A 17707-nucleotide genomic window follows, 5' to 3' on the forward strand; every position below is an offset into this window, starting at 1 on the left:
GGCAGCACTAAGTGTACACCCACTGATGAGAAGGTGAATGCCAGCTGCCCTTAATGTGCTCTGTGCCAAATATCCTTAAAAGCAGGGAAAACAAAAGAAGGGAAACTATAAAGAAAAAAGACAGAGAGATGGGAGCGGTTGTGATACCCACTGGGGTAGCCACTGGCTCCTCCTTTGAGGATGCCCCTGTGGCCTCACTGTGGTGAGTCAGGTCCGCAGGCTGCCTCAGCCCTCAGTTCCTTCAGGGTCCGCCCTGGGTGCAGAGCTGCCAGGCCTGAGGTCGGGCCCTCCCCTGAGCGGCCACATCCAGTGTCTGAGAGGTGGAGGTCAAAGGCCTGACTACTCTGGCCCCGCCTAGGACATCCTGAAAGACAAAAAGCTCCAGAGATCTCCTCAGGGTTGGCCGAGGCTGGCAGGCCTGGCTTATAGTTGTTTCCTCTGCTATTCCTGCTTCTTCACCATTTCCTTTCACAGGCGTGGATCCCTAATCACTATCTTGTATTGATACTTCTAACCCTTTTCGACATCTGTTTCTGCAGAACCCAACCTGTGATGTCAGGTTTCATCACTGGCTAACAAGATGTCTCTTGGTACACTGGAACCCAGAGGCAGCCTCTGGCTATCCAATGATGAGCAGAACAGCCACAGTCTCTGACCTCATGGGGGGTTATCAATTAGTGGCGGTGGCAGATGTTAAATGAAAAAAGAAAAAAAAATTGTACTAAGTGCCATTAGGGTCTGTAGAGAAGAAGAAAACCCTATAATATTGACAACCGTTAGTTAGCGTAGGTGTATTGTGTTTTCATGTTAAAATTATGACAATGTGGGCACCTACTCAGAATTCGCTATCAAAATAACACCATAACAAAATTGTTGGTAGAACAAAATCTTGTTAACTTTACTTCATCCTTTCAAATCTGCAGTCTCAGACGACCATTTACTTATAATGTCCTTATCAAAGTAGATCACTGGTAAAATAAAGACTCCAGGATATAGAAGGCAAAGGGAGATTCCAGTTGGGATCTAGTGCTTTCCCCTTTCTGGTGGCCACCATTCTCCTAAGAACACCTGTGGTGAACTGCTTCCTGTCCTGCTTTAGGTGCATGGGGTGTTCGTGAGGGTATGTCACCCACATTTGAATGATCAGGAGCAGTATTTCTCCATCCTGGTTTAGGAATGTGCACATAATCTCAGGCTGACCAATAACTGTGAGCTCCTGGACTTTGCCAGAACTATTAGGCAAGAAGCTCTCAGGCCAGTGGGATCAGAAAGCTGGTAAAACGGGTCTTGAGCTTCTGGTGGCCGTCGTTTGGCCGGAGAATGAAGCTGACTGAATCCTTTAAAAGCTGGCTTCAGAGAAATACTTAAAATTACAATTGACACATCAGATCTGAAAGTTTAAAACAACAGGTCTTACTATTGTCATTTTATGATGTTATGGTGTCATTTCTGAAAATAAATGCCCACTCATCTCAGAGTCACCACAATCTTTTATTTTTAGAGTCCAACCTCTTTTCAGGAAGTAGTAGAATGAAGGAGCATTCTTAGTGGTCATTTGATAAAAACTATCCATTATTCTTTTTTTTTTTTTTTTTTTTTGCGGGCCTCTCACTGTTGTGGCCTCTCCCGTTGTGAAGCACAGGCTCCGGACACGCAGGCTCAGCGGCCACATCTCACGGGCCTGGCCGCTCCACGGCACGTGGGATCCTCCCGGACCGGGGCATGAACCCGCGTCCCCTGCATCGGCAGGCAGACTCCCAACCACTGTGCCACCAGGGAAGCCCTATCCATTATTCTTGACATTAAAAATTAAATGCAATGATTAAAAGAAAATAATGTTACCATTTATATCATATGTTTAGAATTATGTGGTTTCCAGTGTGAGCAGAATTTAGTTGTGCCTGGAAAGGAACAGAGGGCAGTGGCTGAGAAGCGCATGTCCTCATAAGACATACCTAAATAGTATCCTTAGGATGATTCATGCTAAGGATTTAGACAAAATACAGTTCTCCTCAGAGGAAACAATTTTAGCTTCTAAAGGGCATTCACTTCTGTCATCTCGATTCCTGATTTCAGTGGTTGCAGGCTGTGGACCTCTGTGCCGCACTTAGGACAAGCAAAGGACGCATCATATAAGAAGCTACTCTTCACACAGTAGTAACAGAAAACATGCTCGCAGCCTATGGTGTGAGGCATGGTGGGCCACTCCCCACACAGAGAACACTGTCTGCCGCTGGTGGCCAGCGTGCTGTCACTGCTTGGAGCTCTGGTCAGAGGGATACACCATGAAGAGAGCTTGGCTTTCAACTTCTGGATACTGACAAGTGGTAAGAGGAAAATCAGAAACTCGGCAAAGCTGTGCCAGAGGAGTTCTCTATTCATATACTCAAAGCCTACTTCCCGGACATTTTGGGGCCTGCAAAACACAGAACGGATGCCCAGCAGACGCTCGGTCAAAGTTGCGAACTTGCCCCTTTGAAGGAAAATCAAGAAATTAATCAACCTGCCCAGCTTCAAAAGTCCAACCACGAGATTCATGCACTGCTTGGCTTTCCTGAAGGATGCTACGTGACGGTTTGGAAACAAATCATAGCATCGTTCTTCTAACCACTTCCCACCGATTGTACAGACGGCATACCACAGCTTTTGATTTTTGCTCAGTGGCTGGTATCTCAGGTTTGGGGAAAAATCGTTCTTGTACTGAATATTCAAAACTGACTGTCCCACGGTGGCATTTTTAGAGTAGATGGTGAATCTCCATAAGAAAAGCCACAAGAATGCTTTCACCTCTGGTTCAAAGCGGGCTAACAGCCCTGGCTTAAATCCATGAAAGCACTGAGTAAACTGGGACCAAACGAGTTGCTCCAGGGCCTTGTTTAGTTCAAGTGCATCCAACTGGCTTATTCTTAGCACTCTGTTTGTCCGCTTCATATTCTCATCTCTGGAAGCCATGCCTTCTCTAAAGGTCTCTAGGAAAAAGTACAATTAGAAACCATCATCAAACAGTTGCAATCTTGTACTATCTTCTCGACTTACACTTGGAAAACTGTGACACACAAATGACACAGGACACAGAGGAGATGGGCTTTCAGTAGCATCAAAACAGCACAGTAAACAGTCACTTCTTACTTGGAACTTCTTCCTCTTTCTTCTCTCTCTCTCCTCCCTCTCTTCTTTCCTTTCTTCTCCTATCTTTTCTTTCCATTCTTTTTTCTGGCCCTCCTAATCAAAGGAATAACAAGTTTTAGCACGTTGCATCTTTTTTCCACAAACTTTCCCCTAGGTAGTCCTCCTGGGTCAGATATTTTAAAGGGAGATGATAAAATCCTGAGGCTAACAGTGATGAGGCTGAATAATAACATGACCTATTAAATACACGAACTTTATAAATACAATGAACTACGTGGAACGTTGCAATGGATGGTAAGTCAAGACCTCAGTTTAATTTCCAGCACTTCTACTGACTCTGAAGGAATATTTTCAACAAGTCATTTAATGTGTCTCAAGAACATTTTACATTTGTAAAGGAAGTTAGGAGAAAACAAAATTAACCAGTAAGTATTTATTATTCTAGCACACACTCATAGAAAATAAATAGTAGCACAAAGCAACATGAATGCAGCAATGTCATTATTAAGGTGCACATACAATTTTCTAAGAAAAAGAAACTATGATGTAAAAATAGACACTGAGATCATTTCATAAAAACACTAAGGAAACGAATAGGTGCTATAGGGATAAAAATCTTTTAAAATGAAATAGAAACAAGCTGATTAATGGTTAGCTGGGCATGACTGACTCATTCAAAATGCATTTATTAAATGCCTATTTTGTGCAAATCAATGAGATTAAATCACCCAGCAGCTACTGTTGTTAAGGAGTTTAGAGATTCTACATTTTACTTTAGGTATTTTACATTTTATTAATGAACTGGAAGATCCAATATATGACAAGAAATCTCTTTAAATTTAGTTTCTAAAACAGGCCCTCAACACACAGAGCTGGATCATGATCTCTGGGCCATCAAAAGGCCTTTGCAAGGCCCGAGGCACTAAGGGAACACTGAGCTACAGATGGAGGCAGGGATCCCGGTGAAGTTCACTGTCACCAACTGTGCAGCAATTGTGACCTTGGTCAAGTCATTTCACCATGCCTCTGCTTTGGTTTCTTCACTTACAAAACTAAGGACCGGAGACAAAATGACCTCTAAAGTTCTTTCAAATTCTATTATATTTTTTTACAAAATTATACAAAAATAAACAAAAATGACTACTAAATAATAGGTGGTTTAGTGCTGTTTTCTTCTCAAACCAGATCCATGACAGGAATGCTTCTCACTGATAAATAGGGTGGGTGATCTCAACTTTTTCCCCCTTCCTGCAGCTCCCTCAAGGCTTGACTTGGCAGCCTATAAGCTACAACAGTGGGGATTCTGGCTGCAAGTTCTGTGCAATCCTTGCCTCACACTAGCCAGGAGCTACAGGAAAGAAACAAGGGGATTAGGACAGAGCGCCCTTTCTTCTCTGTTTTTCTAATCCATTCACGACTCTATCCCCTCCCAGCCTTTTCCTCATTCTGGCTGCTCTCAGCTCCCCGCTGGATGACATCTAATTGGTCTATCTTACCTTTTGCGTCCTTCAGTGCATTTCCCACACGGCAATCCTTCTAAAACACAAGCCTCCCTAAACCTACCCCCAGGCTGCTTTCCTTCCTAATGCTTCAACCTCTAGTCACAAAGTGGCCCCCTCTTGTTCGCTAGTGGACATTTGCTGTCTGTTCCCGTCACCTGGAACAGTCTGTTCCCATTCTTTAACTGAAAAACTCACATGAGACTAAGTTTTTAAGTACTAGCTTAGGGACCACTTCTTTCTGAGCCTCCAAATATGAGTTACCTGCCTCTCTAGCTGTTCCTTTAGCACCCTGTCCTTCCTCTTTCTTGGCCTTTATGTATTTACTGTTCGTAAACTACTTTTTTTTTTTTTTTTTTCTGTACGTGGGCCTCTCACTGTTGTGGCCTCTCCCGTTGCAGAGCACAGGCTCCGGACACGCAGGCTCAGCGGCCATTGGCTCACGGGCCCAGCCGCTCCGTGGCATGTGGGATCTTCCCGGACCGGGGCATGAACCCGTGTCCCCTGCATCGGCAGGCGGACTCTCAACCACTGTACCACCAGGGAAGCCCCGTAAACTACTTTTTAACTGTCTATTTCCTCCGCTAGAAGATAAGCCCTGTTGCGAAGATTCAGTCTTGTCACAGCTGAATCTTAGCAACTAGCGCAGTGCCTGATACACAGACCGCCTCCTGCAAGTACTAGATGAGTGGAGTAGTGAACACAAAAGTCTAGGGTGGGTGAAGGGTAGAAAATACAAATTCCCATCCAAAAACCTTTAAAACTATTTCAAGTTACCATATCCAGACTGTTGATTACTACTTCTTTCAACATGTTTCTTGTGCATCTGCTGTTTCCCAATGAATGTGTCAGAGCCAGTGATAAAATGGGAGAACAGACACAGTCTCAACCCTTGCAGAGATTATAATCTAGTGAGTGGGAGGAGGGGGAAAGGAAGAGGGTGCTGCACAAAATAACACTCAGGCAATTACAATAAGGTGTGATAGGTGATGTGCAAGGGGAACTTCAGAACATTTTGCTTGCAACTAGACCTCAGAAGGTCCAAGAAGGCTTCAGGGGGGAGGCAAGATCTCTGCAGCTACCTGAAGGATCAGCAGTGTCAGTCAGATACAAGAAGGTAAGAAAACCACTCCAACAGAGGCAACGCTAGGTGCCAAGGACAGGAGGGGTCAGGACAAAAGATCAGGCTGGAAAGGAAAGCAAAAGACGGAAGCTAAAGGCTCTAAAAGCCGGGTTGAGAAGGCTGCATTTTATCAAGAAGGTAATGGGGGAGCCACTGAATGGCTGTAAGCAAAGAACTAATCATTGCATTTTGGACAGCTTGTTCTGGCCACATGGAGAATGGATCAGAGGCTGAAAGACTGGAGGCAGAGAGACCAATTAAGATGACTGTTAACATGATTTAGTGAGAAACTAATGATGGTCTAAATTAGAAAGGTATCAATGGGGATGGAAAAGCAGGTAGCTTTGAAAGCTTGGAGGTGGAAGAATGGACATGACTTAGTGACAAGTAAGCCAAGAATAACTGACTTGAGTAATGAAGTGGATGGTAGTCCAATTCTCTGAAATAGGTAACACATGCAGAGATATAGATTTGAAGGGAAAGATAATAAATCTGTGTAGTTTTAGAGATCTGAGGCTCCTGTGAGACAGCTAAGTGAAAAAGCTCAGTAGGCAGTTATGGGGATATGACAGAGAAAATCTGGGTGGAGATTTTGAGTGTGAGCCCCCTCTCATGGGACCAATCTATTTTAAATTTACTTGATCTATTTAAATGCTACGATCAGGAAGGCAGTGGTCTAAAGATAGGTAGATCTTGCCCATTTACAGCACATTCGACTTTCTTTGCAACAACATCATCTTATTCTCATGGTTTCCTACTCCAGCTACTGTGGCATTTCATGGGTTACGTTCACTGCTAACACAAACCTTTGGCCTTTCAATCTTTCTCTGCTGGGGTCTTCGCATCACACTCCTGTAGTCTCTCGCTGTGCTTCTAGTCTAGCGCTCTTCAAACCTCGGCACTCATCATGCGGAGGCCTTGTTAGATTGCGTCCCTCAGTTCCAGATTTTCTGATTCAGTAGGCCTGGAGTGGGAGCCAAGAATTTGCATTTCTAGCAAGTTCCCAGGTGATGTTGCAAATTACTGGGCTAGTCCATTTCCAAGCTGAATTCATAATTTTGTGGTCATATCTATCACCCATACAGCTCAATGCTGCATGCTGGTCTTCCCACTCATTTCTGCTTGGTTTTCATTCCTAGATCTACAAAGGTTCTTACAAATCTTCACTGATTCAGGCTTTCTCTTTCTGCTATTAAGTAGTCCTTGTGAGACTGAGACCATTCACAGATTCCACAATTTCTATGAACATCAATACATCCTAGCCCTGCCAGATGCCTGGGATGCAAAGATAAAGTCTTGTCCCGGCTCTCACTTTAAAGACTCCCACCAAGGTCTGCACAAGGGAAGCAGGCAAGGTGATGGACAAGTCAGGCATTAGCAAAGGTAGATGGTATTGCAAAGTTCTCAAAGACACTCCATAAATCTTAAAACTATCTCAATAGAAAAGAATCCCAAAATTTATGTAAAAAATCATCAGTGATTATTTTTCTCACTTTCTTCTGCAGTTTACAAATCTTCTCTAATTAACATAACATTTATGTAATTAAGAAAAGAAAAAAACTAAAACATTATTTGAAAAACCTCATAAGCAAACCAAACTCTATAAAGTTATTTATTCTTATTTACCAAATCATGTCTTTTTTACCTCATTATAGCCCCTGGGATAAAGTACAAACTTCTTAGACCTAACCTAGCTCAATTCTGTCTCCATCTCTGTAACCATATAACCCATTATTCACCAAAGAACTTTTAATTGCAGACTATCCTTCGGTCCTGCCTTTGTACCTTTTCTCATGTACCTAAAACACTTACCTTCCCCAGCAACCCCTCCTACCGCCCTCAACCATCTGCCCTTCACATTCCAACCCAGTTACAACATTTTCCACGAAACCTTCATAATTACCTCCAACTCCCATTGTCAGCATTTTTAACTCTGACAACAATTGTCCGTGTCACATGCTCGAGCCCTCAACTCTTTGTACTGTGATTTCAGTAGTGTGAATACATCTTCTCTCCCTAACTTGACCATAAACTAGTTAAGGGAAAGTGCCTCATACTTGCTTCTCAAAGTGCTTGCCACCCACAAAGTGACTTTGATACCTAACTCAGTTTTACTCATGCAAAATTCTATAAATCCTTCAGGATAGGTGGGAATACGGTATATGCAACTCTTCAACTGTGACAGTATCAACAACTCGGCATCTTCCCCAGGTTTCGTATTCTGTGGTTAGCAAGATAGGGGAAACTCTCTTATTTGTAAAAGTACTCCTGAAAAAGCTCGGATCATACTGGACATCGATATCAAGTCCAACACTACCAGTCCCCTCCCCTCACCCCTTCCCTGCCCCCAACTTAAACTGGATGGATTGCTATTCTTCTCAGTTGAGGGTCAGATGAGAAGGATGGCTTGTGTTAGAGCACCAGTTGTGCCAATTTATGTATCTTCAGATATTAGAGTCACAATCAGTTCTTAGTAATCTTACAGAATTTACCACAAAGACAGACACACAGTAGTTGCTTAGTAAAGATTTGCTGATCTCATATGCAGTGGAATGAGTAGTTTGGTAGTGAATCTGTACTGACTGAACATTGCTGAGAGCATCTAGATGAACTGGAGGTTGAGGGGACCTATCTCTTCTCAGGTCCCTTACTTGTATGTAGGGAGAAACTGCTCAGAGAGAGTGGCTTCTCAGAGGAATCATCTATTTCAACTCCCTCATTTCTGGAGGAATCATACTGACGGACATTTAGTAAAGACAGGAATTTTTAATGGCTGCCAGAAAAGAAAACTTAACACACTCTCTAACCAATCCAATATTTAACAATCCTTATTATCAAAAAATTATTTCTTATCCCTTCTGTTACAGTTTAACTTTTTTTTTTTTTTTTCTTTCCTTTTCTTCGCCCCAGGCCTGGCCTCGGGGTAGATTAAAAACAGCTGGGCTCGATCTCCTCCCTACAAAAGACTCTTTACTAGAGCAGAAGACTATTATTAACTACTCTTCGGCCTTTGCTCTTGCAGATAAATAATTTGTTTCTCTGTTTTTTTTGTTTTAGATTTTAGTTTCCAACATTTTAGTCATTTTTGTGACTTCTTTTAGTTGTAAACATAGAACAGACACTGTCCATTATGCACCATAGTTTGTTAAAGTAGAATAGCCTTCCTATTGCTCTATATTCTTCTCTGGCAACTGTGACAGAGTAGAAAGACCAGATTTAAAATCAGATGGACTTGGACTCAAGTTCCAGCTTGGACATTTAGTTGCTATGTAATCTTAAAAAAGTCATTAGCATCAGATTCTTCTAGAAGTTGGAAATGAACCACTACCTGACAATGTTGGTAAGATTAAAGCAGATAATGTTATGAAAGTGGTTTGGAAATGGGAAAGCAGTATTGTTATTGTACTATATGGCTACTTGGGTTAGGGATGAGCATAAGAAGAAAAAGACTCGGCGGATTTTACCAAATCTCATTTCAAAAGACTGAAATCTTCATTATTACTCACCTAATACCTCAGTCGACCTGTGGTAAAAGAATTTTTTTTTTCCCCCAGGAAATACTGACTACACCATTAAAACATAATTGGGGCAGTTACACAGTGAACATGATGGCACCTTGATGTGGGCATGTGTGGCGGCCGGATGGGAAGGGGAGAGACATGGTCCAGTGGAACTCATCACACCCTTTACTTGCATCTTATCTGAGAGGAGATGTTGGGGTGGGAATCCTGAGAGAACGGGGGGTGGGTGCCAGCATGACCTGCTCTCTGGGCTGTTTCACCCGCATCCACGTGGCTGTGCCTGTTGATCCAGAAGCAGAGAAACCTCCAGAATGCACACCGATAGCACCTGACTCTACGGTGCTTCGCTGAACAGGGCCTGATACAGGCAGTCCAAGACGGGCATCCAACCTTGGTTCCTCACCAACACACTCCATTCAGTTCCTCCCCGCCCTGCTGCCTTCTGGCAGGTCAGTTATTCTAGAATACTGGCTTTAGAGAACGGCAGTGCTCAAGAGTAGAAGAAACTGATGAAATCGAAATAACTAGAAGTTCCATTCATCTGATTATAGAACTTCTTCCTTCCACTGTCATACAATAATATTTGCCCATAATGGGTGTAGAGCACAGAAAAATGCCATAAGTGCCTTAAAATCACATAAAGTTATTCTCAGTCTAATGTAAGAAGTTGGTGTTTCAGTGAATTCGAATTCTCTGACAAATGGCTACTCAATTTAACCAATATTTATGGAGTGCCGACAAAATGCTGGGCATTCTCCTAGGTACCAGGGATTCGGTCCAAATAGTTAAGTCTCAGTTAACTTCTTTTTAGTCAAGCATTTCTAAAGAAATAGGATGCTATGGTAATCAAGACTAGCCATTGATCTCTGAAGCAAAGAATGGATCTCAAAACAGGAAAACACTATAAAGGGTCACAAAACTCCCCGGGGCAGAAAAGAGAAAAATTGCATATAATGTTGTGCAAACTCCAGAAATATGCAAGCACTGACACTGGCCATGGTCTATCTGGGAAACACAGGGATGGGTTCCAACAAGAGCTGCGTCCTTCATTATTTAATTCCCATCAACGTCTTTGCACTTGTTAGGAAATAAAGAAAAAAGTCGCCTGCTGTGACCAGAGCTTAAGGGCTTGGCAGGAGAGACTGGCTGAAGAGTCAACACCCTGCAAAAAGACCCTGTTTTAAGGAAATTGCATTGATTTTGTAGCCATGAGTAATCACTGAAGAGAAGAGACATAACAGGATATAGATTTTAAAAGATTAATCTGATGGTGGAGTTCAAGAAGTTGAAGAAAAGGAAAACTGCAATTCTGGAAGACCAGTTACAGGACTTCTTTTTTTTTTTTTTCTTTCTTTTTGTGCGGTACACGGGCCTCTCACTGTTGTGGCCCCTCCCGTTGCGGAGCACAGGCTCAGCGGCCATGGCTCACGGGCCCAGCCACTCCGCAGCATGTGGGATCTTCCCAGACCGGGGCACAAACCCGTGTTCCCTGCATCGGCAGGCGGACTCTCAACCACTGCGCCACCAGGGAAGCCCCAGTTACAGGACTTCTGCAATCTTTCAAGGGCCTTAACTAAGGTGCTTATTAATAACTTTCTGAACAAGTCATAGTAATTTAACTTGCTTCACTGACAACTATGAAAATAAAAAAGATTACAGTGTCCTCACATTTTTGAATCAAAAATCCCCAACTCTTCTGGTAAACCAATGCTTTCCTGACTCTGTTATATTGATCGCTAACCACACCCAACTATTGGTCAGTCTACTTCTACCTTCACGAGTTTAAGTATTAAAAATCCCATATTATTGGTTCTTGTAGGTTAGCATCTAATTTCACAAAAGTAGGCTCAAACTTGACTAGTTAAAAAAAATACAAGCTAATCTTTTTTCAAAAAAGTTGGGATTGTTTTGAATTGAAACAAACACCATCAGATTTAATTCAAATTGATTTTTCCAGAAGGGCAAAATCAGGTGATGCTTTTCCCTACTCTGCCGTGAAATCTCATTCTTTTAATACACAATCCTATCAACCTCTTCCTCCCCACTCCCCATTTCCCAAACTATACTAAGTTAAGATTCTAAAAAGTTAACCCAGGGGGAAACATGTATGGCCATGCAAAGAGACTTATACAATAATTAATTAGAAGCATAATTGGCACTAAATAAATTAGTGTTTAGTGAAGGATACTGCTATGTTAAGGACATGTGAAAAAGAGGCTTAAGGCAAAAATCAAGACCAGATAAAAAGTATAGCACCTATGAGGGTTAGTGTCATTAACTTGTCACATAAATATGTTTAAAACAAAATGATCTAGCACTAAAAACTATTAAAAAGGTCTCCTGCTGGTATTTTATCACGAGACAGGTCACACTGCTTTTCTTTCACAGAGAAAAAAACAACTGAAAATTCATTTACTAAGAGCAGCGATATATAACCTTACCCCTTAAATAACTCAGGCTTTCTTTTTAAGCTTTTCATTCCCCAAATAAAACTCTGTCATCTATATTGCATTCCAAAACCAAAACAAATGACTGTATCTCACTAAAGAGGGAAGCAGCATTTTTCAGGATGTATTCCAGAGCTTTTATTGAGTATAGTACAAATTATGAATGAATATATTTTATTTTAAAATATGCTATTGACAGAAATCTATCAATAATAATGTGGGTATTGTCAAGGGCTTGTCAATATTAATGTAATTATGATTAAGGGGATAACATGGATTTTTTACCTATAATACCAAGTAACATCTCCTACATTACTGCTATCAATATACACATTATTATTGACCTGTTCCGAGATGCTCAGTACTAGATGTATTACCATTAGGCATGTTTGTCAATGCATACTGCCGACAAAAATTTTACACTTAAATTTACAGTCCTGTAAACTTTGTCAGCAGAAACATGTGATTCCCACGTAATCGCTAAGGTTTCAAATCCATCCATATGCACCCCCGCTCCCTGCCAGACTATCCTTTTCTAGATCCACAATAATCAACTAATTTTTAGTATAACAATGTTGCTACCACACTATCCTAAAGGTTCTAGTAATCAAAATGGATGAGACCATTTTTGCCTTTTAGGTTTTAAAAAAAAAATTTAATCAGCATTTCATATTAGGAGGTTATATGAAAAAAGTTCTATAACCCGAGATCTTAAGCTTTGAACCTATACCCTACTATTTTATTTCCTTTGTGTAGTCAGATAGATTTACTGTCCATTGTATTGAAATCAATACTAATAAATGGGACATGCATCAAAGAGAGATTTAACAGGACACTGATTCCCAGAACACATTTCAAACATGAGCAAAAGAGAAAAAGCTATGGCTGGGACCCATTAGAACACAGTGACCTCTGGCACTGTGAACAGGCCTAGAAATCAACAACTGTAAGTTCAAATCCCACTTCTGCCACAGGCTTGCTAAGTGACTTGTCACTGCTCTTTTGTTCCTCTCTTTCATCAAATATGAACTAAGTCTCAATAGTTTACAGATACCTGATGATACAAATCCCAATTGTTCTCATTTGGATACAGACAAGACATGCAGAATTTGAAAATTCCCTTATGGACATTAGATCTCTGAATTACTCTTAACTTAAATGCAATCCTCATCAATTTCCAAATAGAATTTTTCTTTTTGGGGGTGCTAGTGGGTACGCAACAAAATGTCTTTAAAATACATCTGGAAGGATAAAGTTCCAAATAGTATATATACATTTCTCAAAAAGACGAACAATGGTAAGTAACTTGCCCTAGCAGAGGGGAAATATTCTTTTTATTTGGAGAGAGTTGGGAATTCAACTCAAAGACTACAATCTTCAAGACTATAATTAGTCTTACACAATTGAGCACCTTACCTATTTCACTTACGGTTATTTACTCAAGTATCTACAAATAACACAAAATACTTTTTTTTAAACCTGAGAACAGAATTGCCCATTACTTCGGCCTCACTTCACAAATACATTTTTAAGAAGACAGCACGGCACTCATCATCTTTTCTTTCAGAAAGTTGATACTTCTGAGTCTTTGAGAAAGAAAGCACATTGTGGAAATAAAGAGCAGATGTCTGAGTGAACGTGGGGGAGGGGAGTTAAACTGCTTCTGATTAGTTCTGTATTCTAGCCCAGGTTTACCAACAGGCTGTGTGACTCTGGGCAAGTCATTTTACCACACTCTCTAGAATCCTTATAGGATTTTAGGAAACCTTGGAAGAGGAAGAGAAAAAAATAAAAGAACAGTCATTTCCAACTGCAGAAATGGTTCATGTCGAACATGAGTTTGGAAAAAGCTAGAGAAAGTGGAGAAATCAGAATGGTGGTACCCATGAGACAGATTCAATCCTCATGGAAAAAAGTAGCGAAGCCTGATGGAAGAGAAACCCAACCAATCTGTGAGTTTACAATTGCAGTAAACCTGTACCACTTACTTTCTGGTTATGAAGTGCTAATAAGCAACGACCACAGCTAAGTATCCTTTGCAAAATTAAATATTAAATAATTTAATCCTTACAATATTATGAAAGAGGTTCTTTCAGTATTTGTGTTTTAAATCAAGGAAACTGAGGCACAGAGAGATGAGCTGGCTTGTATGAAAATCACACAGGCAGAAGTGGTGGGGCCATGCTCTGTACCAGCATCCTCTATGGACAAGGTGATGAGGGACCTAAAAGATGAACATAAACACTTCAGTATGGCACTGCAGGACATGCAGATGGGGCTATTTTAAGTGGCTAAGTACTTAAGAGATGAAGATTGCAGGCATGAACTACAGCAAAAACTGCAATCCAAGGATGAACAAACAGCAACTACATGAAACTTACGGAGCAAATAGATCTTTAAGTACTCTATAAATCTGGAAAAAAACCTGAGGATATAATTGCCTAAGAAGAGAATTCTAACTGACTTTAAGATTATTGGAACACAGGTTTAATTGCACATTTTATGGCACTTGAGAGAATGTGAGAAGAGCCATGAAGGAACAGAGGTATTAGCAATGGAAAAGGAGGAAATACCATGGGATACATACTATGTATGAGGCACTAGACATTTTCTTTACAGTTCTTTATCTCATTTAATCCTCATAACATGCTAAATATTAAGCCCATTTTAAGAAGTAAAAAATTAAGACAAGACTGACAACCTGTTTAAGGTCAAGCTGGCACTTAGTAAATCTCTGGTAAACACTAGAGAAATGGTGGAACACACAAAAGGAAGTTAGTAGTATGAGTATTTGGTAAGCCTGGATCAAATTCAATCCCACAGAGCTCGAAACAGAATTTTTCCCTCATGACCTTTCCGAACACCAGCCTGCCAGTCAAGCTCTCAGGACCGTAGACAGGAAGAAATTCAAGGAATCTGGTAAAGCTGCCCGAGTTGCCTGGGATGCACCTCATCTACTTTCCCTGTCTTTCCGTGTGGTCAGAGAACCATTCAAAGAGACTCAATATCAAATCTGAACCAAAGGAATATGGGGGTGAAAAAAGGAGGTGCAAACATTCATTTAACTATTATGAACATACACCATACACAAGGTAGAGGCAATGCCAACTCACCTGCCTGACACTGGAAAGGAATGGGTATACATAATCAAAACAGAATTACTCCAGAGCTCTTGGTTTTCATGTTTTTATAATAAGAAGAAAGAAAAGAAAACTGGGATGAAATTTTATCTCACCTTATTGACAGGCAGGTAAGAAGGAAGAGCTCTGGAAAATAAAATGAAACAAGATAAAAAGCAATGTAGAAAAGGGCATTTTGATTTCAAGGTGGGAAAAGGTTGGGAATTTAACAGTCCACGATGGGAAGTACAGAGGGTGCTAGAAATCCTCTTCCTTGCTTCCACGTCCACATCCAGAAATCACAGCGATGGCACTTGCAGTGCCAGGATTACAGATGTGGGGCAAGTGCGGGCAGTTTGGGGCTTTCCTCCTGAGGTTTCTTCCACCTTCCAAAGGAACTGAGGAGGAACATGGAATGTTTAGAAACTGCTGTCATTTCACAGTGAAGAGAAAAAAGGGAACGTCCAATTTGCTTCTAGGTTGTCCAACCCAGATAATCAAGGGAGGGAAAAAAAAAAAAAAGAGGCGGTGATTCAGAGCAGAACTTTCGTCCAGAAATAAAGATTGTGCATACTGCATACCTTTTCCTGTGCTAGAGGGACTGGAGCATGGTGGAGTGCAAGAGGCAAAGAAACTTAAAATATACTTGATGCTGTGAGGAAAGCATGAGGCCAGGACTTGGAAATTTACTAGTAACGTGACGTTAGGTGAGACTGCTAACATCTTTATGGTTCAGCTACCAAAAATCGAAAATGGAAAACATCTGCCTCCCCTATTGCAAAGACTACTATGAGCTTCAAATATAAGCAAAAATTTTATGGCTAAAATTTTAAAAAGTAGGGGGAAAAGAGAAAAGGAAGTACGACTCTGATCAAAAAGAAAGACACTTAAAATTTGTATCTATTAAATAAGGTTGAATATAGACAGGTTTGTGGATTTTGGTAATGAATTAACTGTGAACATATACACTTTATTGCTTAAAAAACTATAATAATCAAAGGAATGCACCTTGAATACAAATGAAAAATTAACCAAAGAAACAAAATTTTAATGCTAGAAGGAAACAGATCGTCTAGTCTAAAATATGAATTTAATCTTCCTAACGGGATCCCAGTTTTTCAAGCAGAACAGAAAAAATAGCTGTTCTTGTAAAATACTGCTGAGGGTCTGCTTGTTTCATCTCTCCTCTGCATGGCTCCAGTAAATTTCTACAGAAGTCCTCCTACAGAACAGTTTTAAAACCACAGATTGAGGTGCTACTCCTAATTTCTAAAAATGAGGAGAATAAGGCTAAGAGGTAGACCTGGTCAGGAGTTGAACTCAATTCTCTTGATTTAGTCTAGCATGTTCTCTACTATGTCCTGTTACTTCTATTTTCTTTCCTTTTTTTTTTTTTTTCCTAAGGAAAAAAATAAGCGGTTCTCCTTTTAACTTGTAAATAATTCCTAATTCCACTCTCTCTTTTCTTCCAAATCTCTTTATAGCCCCAAACCATTCAACTCTAATCTTCCTGGGTACAAGTAATGGATAATATGGGCAAGATCAGGGAGAAGATAAAGTGAAAAAGGAAGAGTCAGCCATCCCAAGATTATCCTGTTCAGGCTTAACTAAAGGTAACTCATCATGGGAAGGTATTTAGACGACAAACTGTGGTGTGGATGGAACCTCAGCCTCCCTGTAATTGCTTGAAACTGTCCAGGTATATAGTATTCCAGGGACATCATAGAATACAGACGTGTTGTGAACGGTCAACAACTTGGTCTGATTCTGTGAACAGCCCTTTCACTAAATGTAGTATTTTTGGAAAATGGGACCTAAAGAAATAAGTAAACAAAAAATGAGTTTTAATTTAAGGCCTCAGAAGAACAATGATTTTTACATTCTATCTCTTATCAGAAATCAACGTTAAACATAACACGCTCACCGCAAGCAATTTTCTAAGAAAATTCTCAGTAACTTTTTCTACCCAAGAAAATTAAAACTGCTTTTGAGTTCATAGTCTTTCAGAAATGTTGGAAACTTAAGCATACTCAACATTTTTGGTACCAAACATAACATTTTACATGAACCATCAGATATTAAAGTTTTGACCCTGAATAATTCTTAAGCCGTTCGTAACAGTTAAATCTCACCACCGCCAAGTGCGGGGAAAAGATTTCCAAGTGTGTGTCTAGAAAGTCACTTCGCAGAATGCAAAGGAGCTCAAGTCTAGCTGTGTTTCTTTTTTTCTTTTTAATGGTGCGATCCTAAGACTATTTTTAGGAGTTTACGTTTGTCCCACTGCCTTTCCCCAAATCAGATTGTGACTGCCTCTTCCAGGAAGACAATACAACAGGGAAACAAGTAAAAGGCGACAATTACAAGGTCGTGAAACTCCACGCCCTCCCAGCTGTAAGCAAGACCTCAGGTCCGCACTCCGGCTCTCTCGGGCGACACTGACCTTAGGAGTCTGCGAAACGCCCCGCTCCAAGTAACTGTTCCTGAAACATTCTTTGGGAGGCTTGGCTTTTCCTAGCAGAACCTGGGCTCTCCAAGCTTCCGGAACTCACGGGTTTACGTAGTGACGCAGCACCCGGAAGTGCCTGAAAAAAAGGGGAAACTAAACCAACGAGAGCCACGCTTTAGCGCGCCGCGGAACAGCGAATGTTCATGTGCCGAAGGCCGAAGGGCCGAAGAGCCGAAGAGCCGAAGAGCCGAAGGGCCGAAGAGAACACCCGCGCGCGATGATTGGTCGGCTGGCAGTGGAGGAAATCCGTATCTGATTGGCAGGAGAGTGGCGAACGCGGGGGGGGCCGCGCGTGGAGAGGCCTCGGTGTCAGGGGTCGCTGGGAAGCAGAGGCTCTCGAAAGCAAGGCTTTCCCTGCCCTCG

At 41.2% G+C, this 17707-nt stretch overlaps 1 protein-coding gene across 4 annotated transcripts; it reads right to left on the reverse strand.

The window, feature by feature from the left end:
- Nucleotides 1–1472: 1472 nt before the first annotated feature.
- Nucleotides 1473–17413, reverse strand: PEX2 (peroxisomal biogenesis factor 2). 4 transcript variants are annotated; one of them, XM_032610368.1, is made up of 5 exons: nucleotides 17279–17383; nucleotides 14955–14985; nucleotides 6558–6715; nucleotides 3130–3222; nucleotides 1473–2969 (listed from the first exon to the last, which is right to left on the reverse strand). In XM_032610368.1, the coding sequence occupies exons 4-5, from the start codon at nucleotides 3203–3205 to the stop codon at nucleotides 2035–2037; spliced, it is 1011 nt and encodes a 336-aa protein (XP_032466259.1). In that variant the 5' UTR covers nucleotides 3206–3222; nucleotides 6558–6715; nucleotides 14955–14985; nucleotides 17279–17383; the 3' UTR covers nucleotides 1473–2034. The 4 variants fall into 4 exon arrangements, with proteins under 4 accessions (XP_032466259.1, XP_032466258.1, XP_032466257.1 ...); XM_032610367.1 differs by lacking the exon at nucleotides 6558–6715 and having other exon boundaries at nucleotides 17279–17389; XM_032610366.1 differs by lacking the exon at nucleotides 14955–14985.
- Between the last annotated feature and the right edge of the window lie 294 nt (nucleotides 17414–17707).

Source organism: Phocoena sinus, chromosome 17 (genome assembly GCF_008692025.1).
Source record: "Phocoena sinus isolate mPhoSin1 chromosome 17, mPhoSin1.pri, whole genome shotgun sequence".
In the NCBI taxonomy this organism is placed as follows: domain Eukaryota; kingdom Metazoa; phylum Chordata; class Mammalia; order Artiodactyla; family Phocoenidae; genus Phocoena; species Phocoena sinus.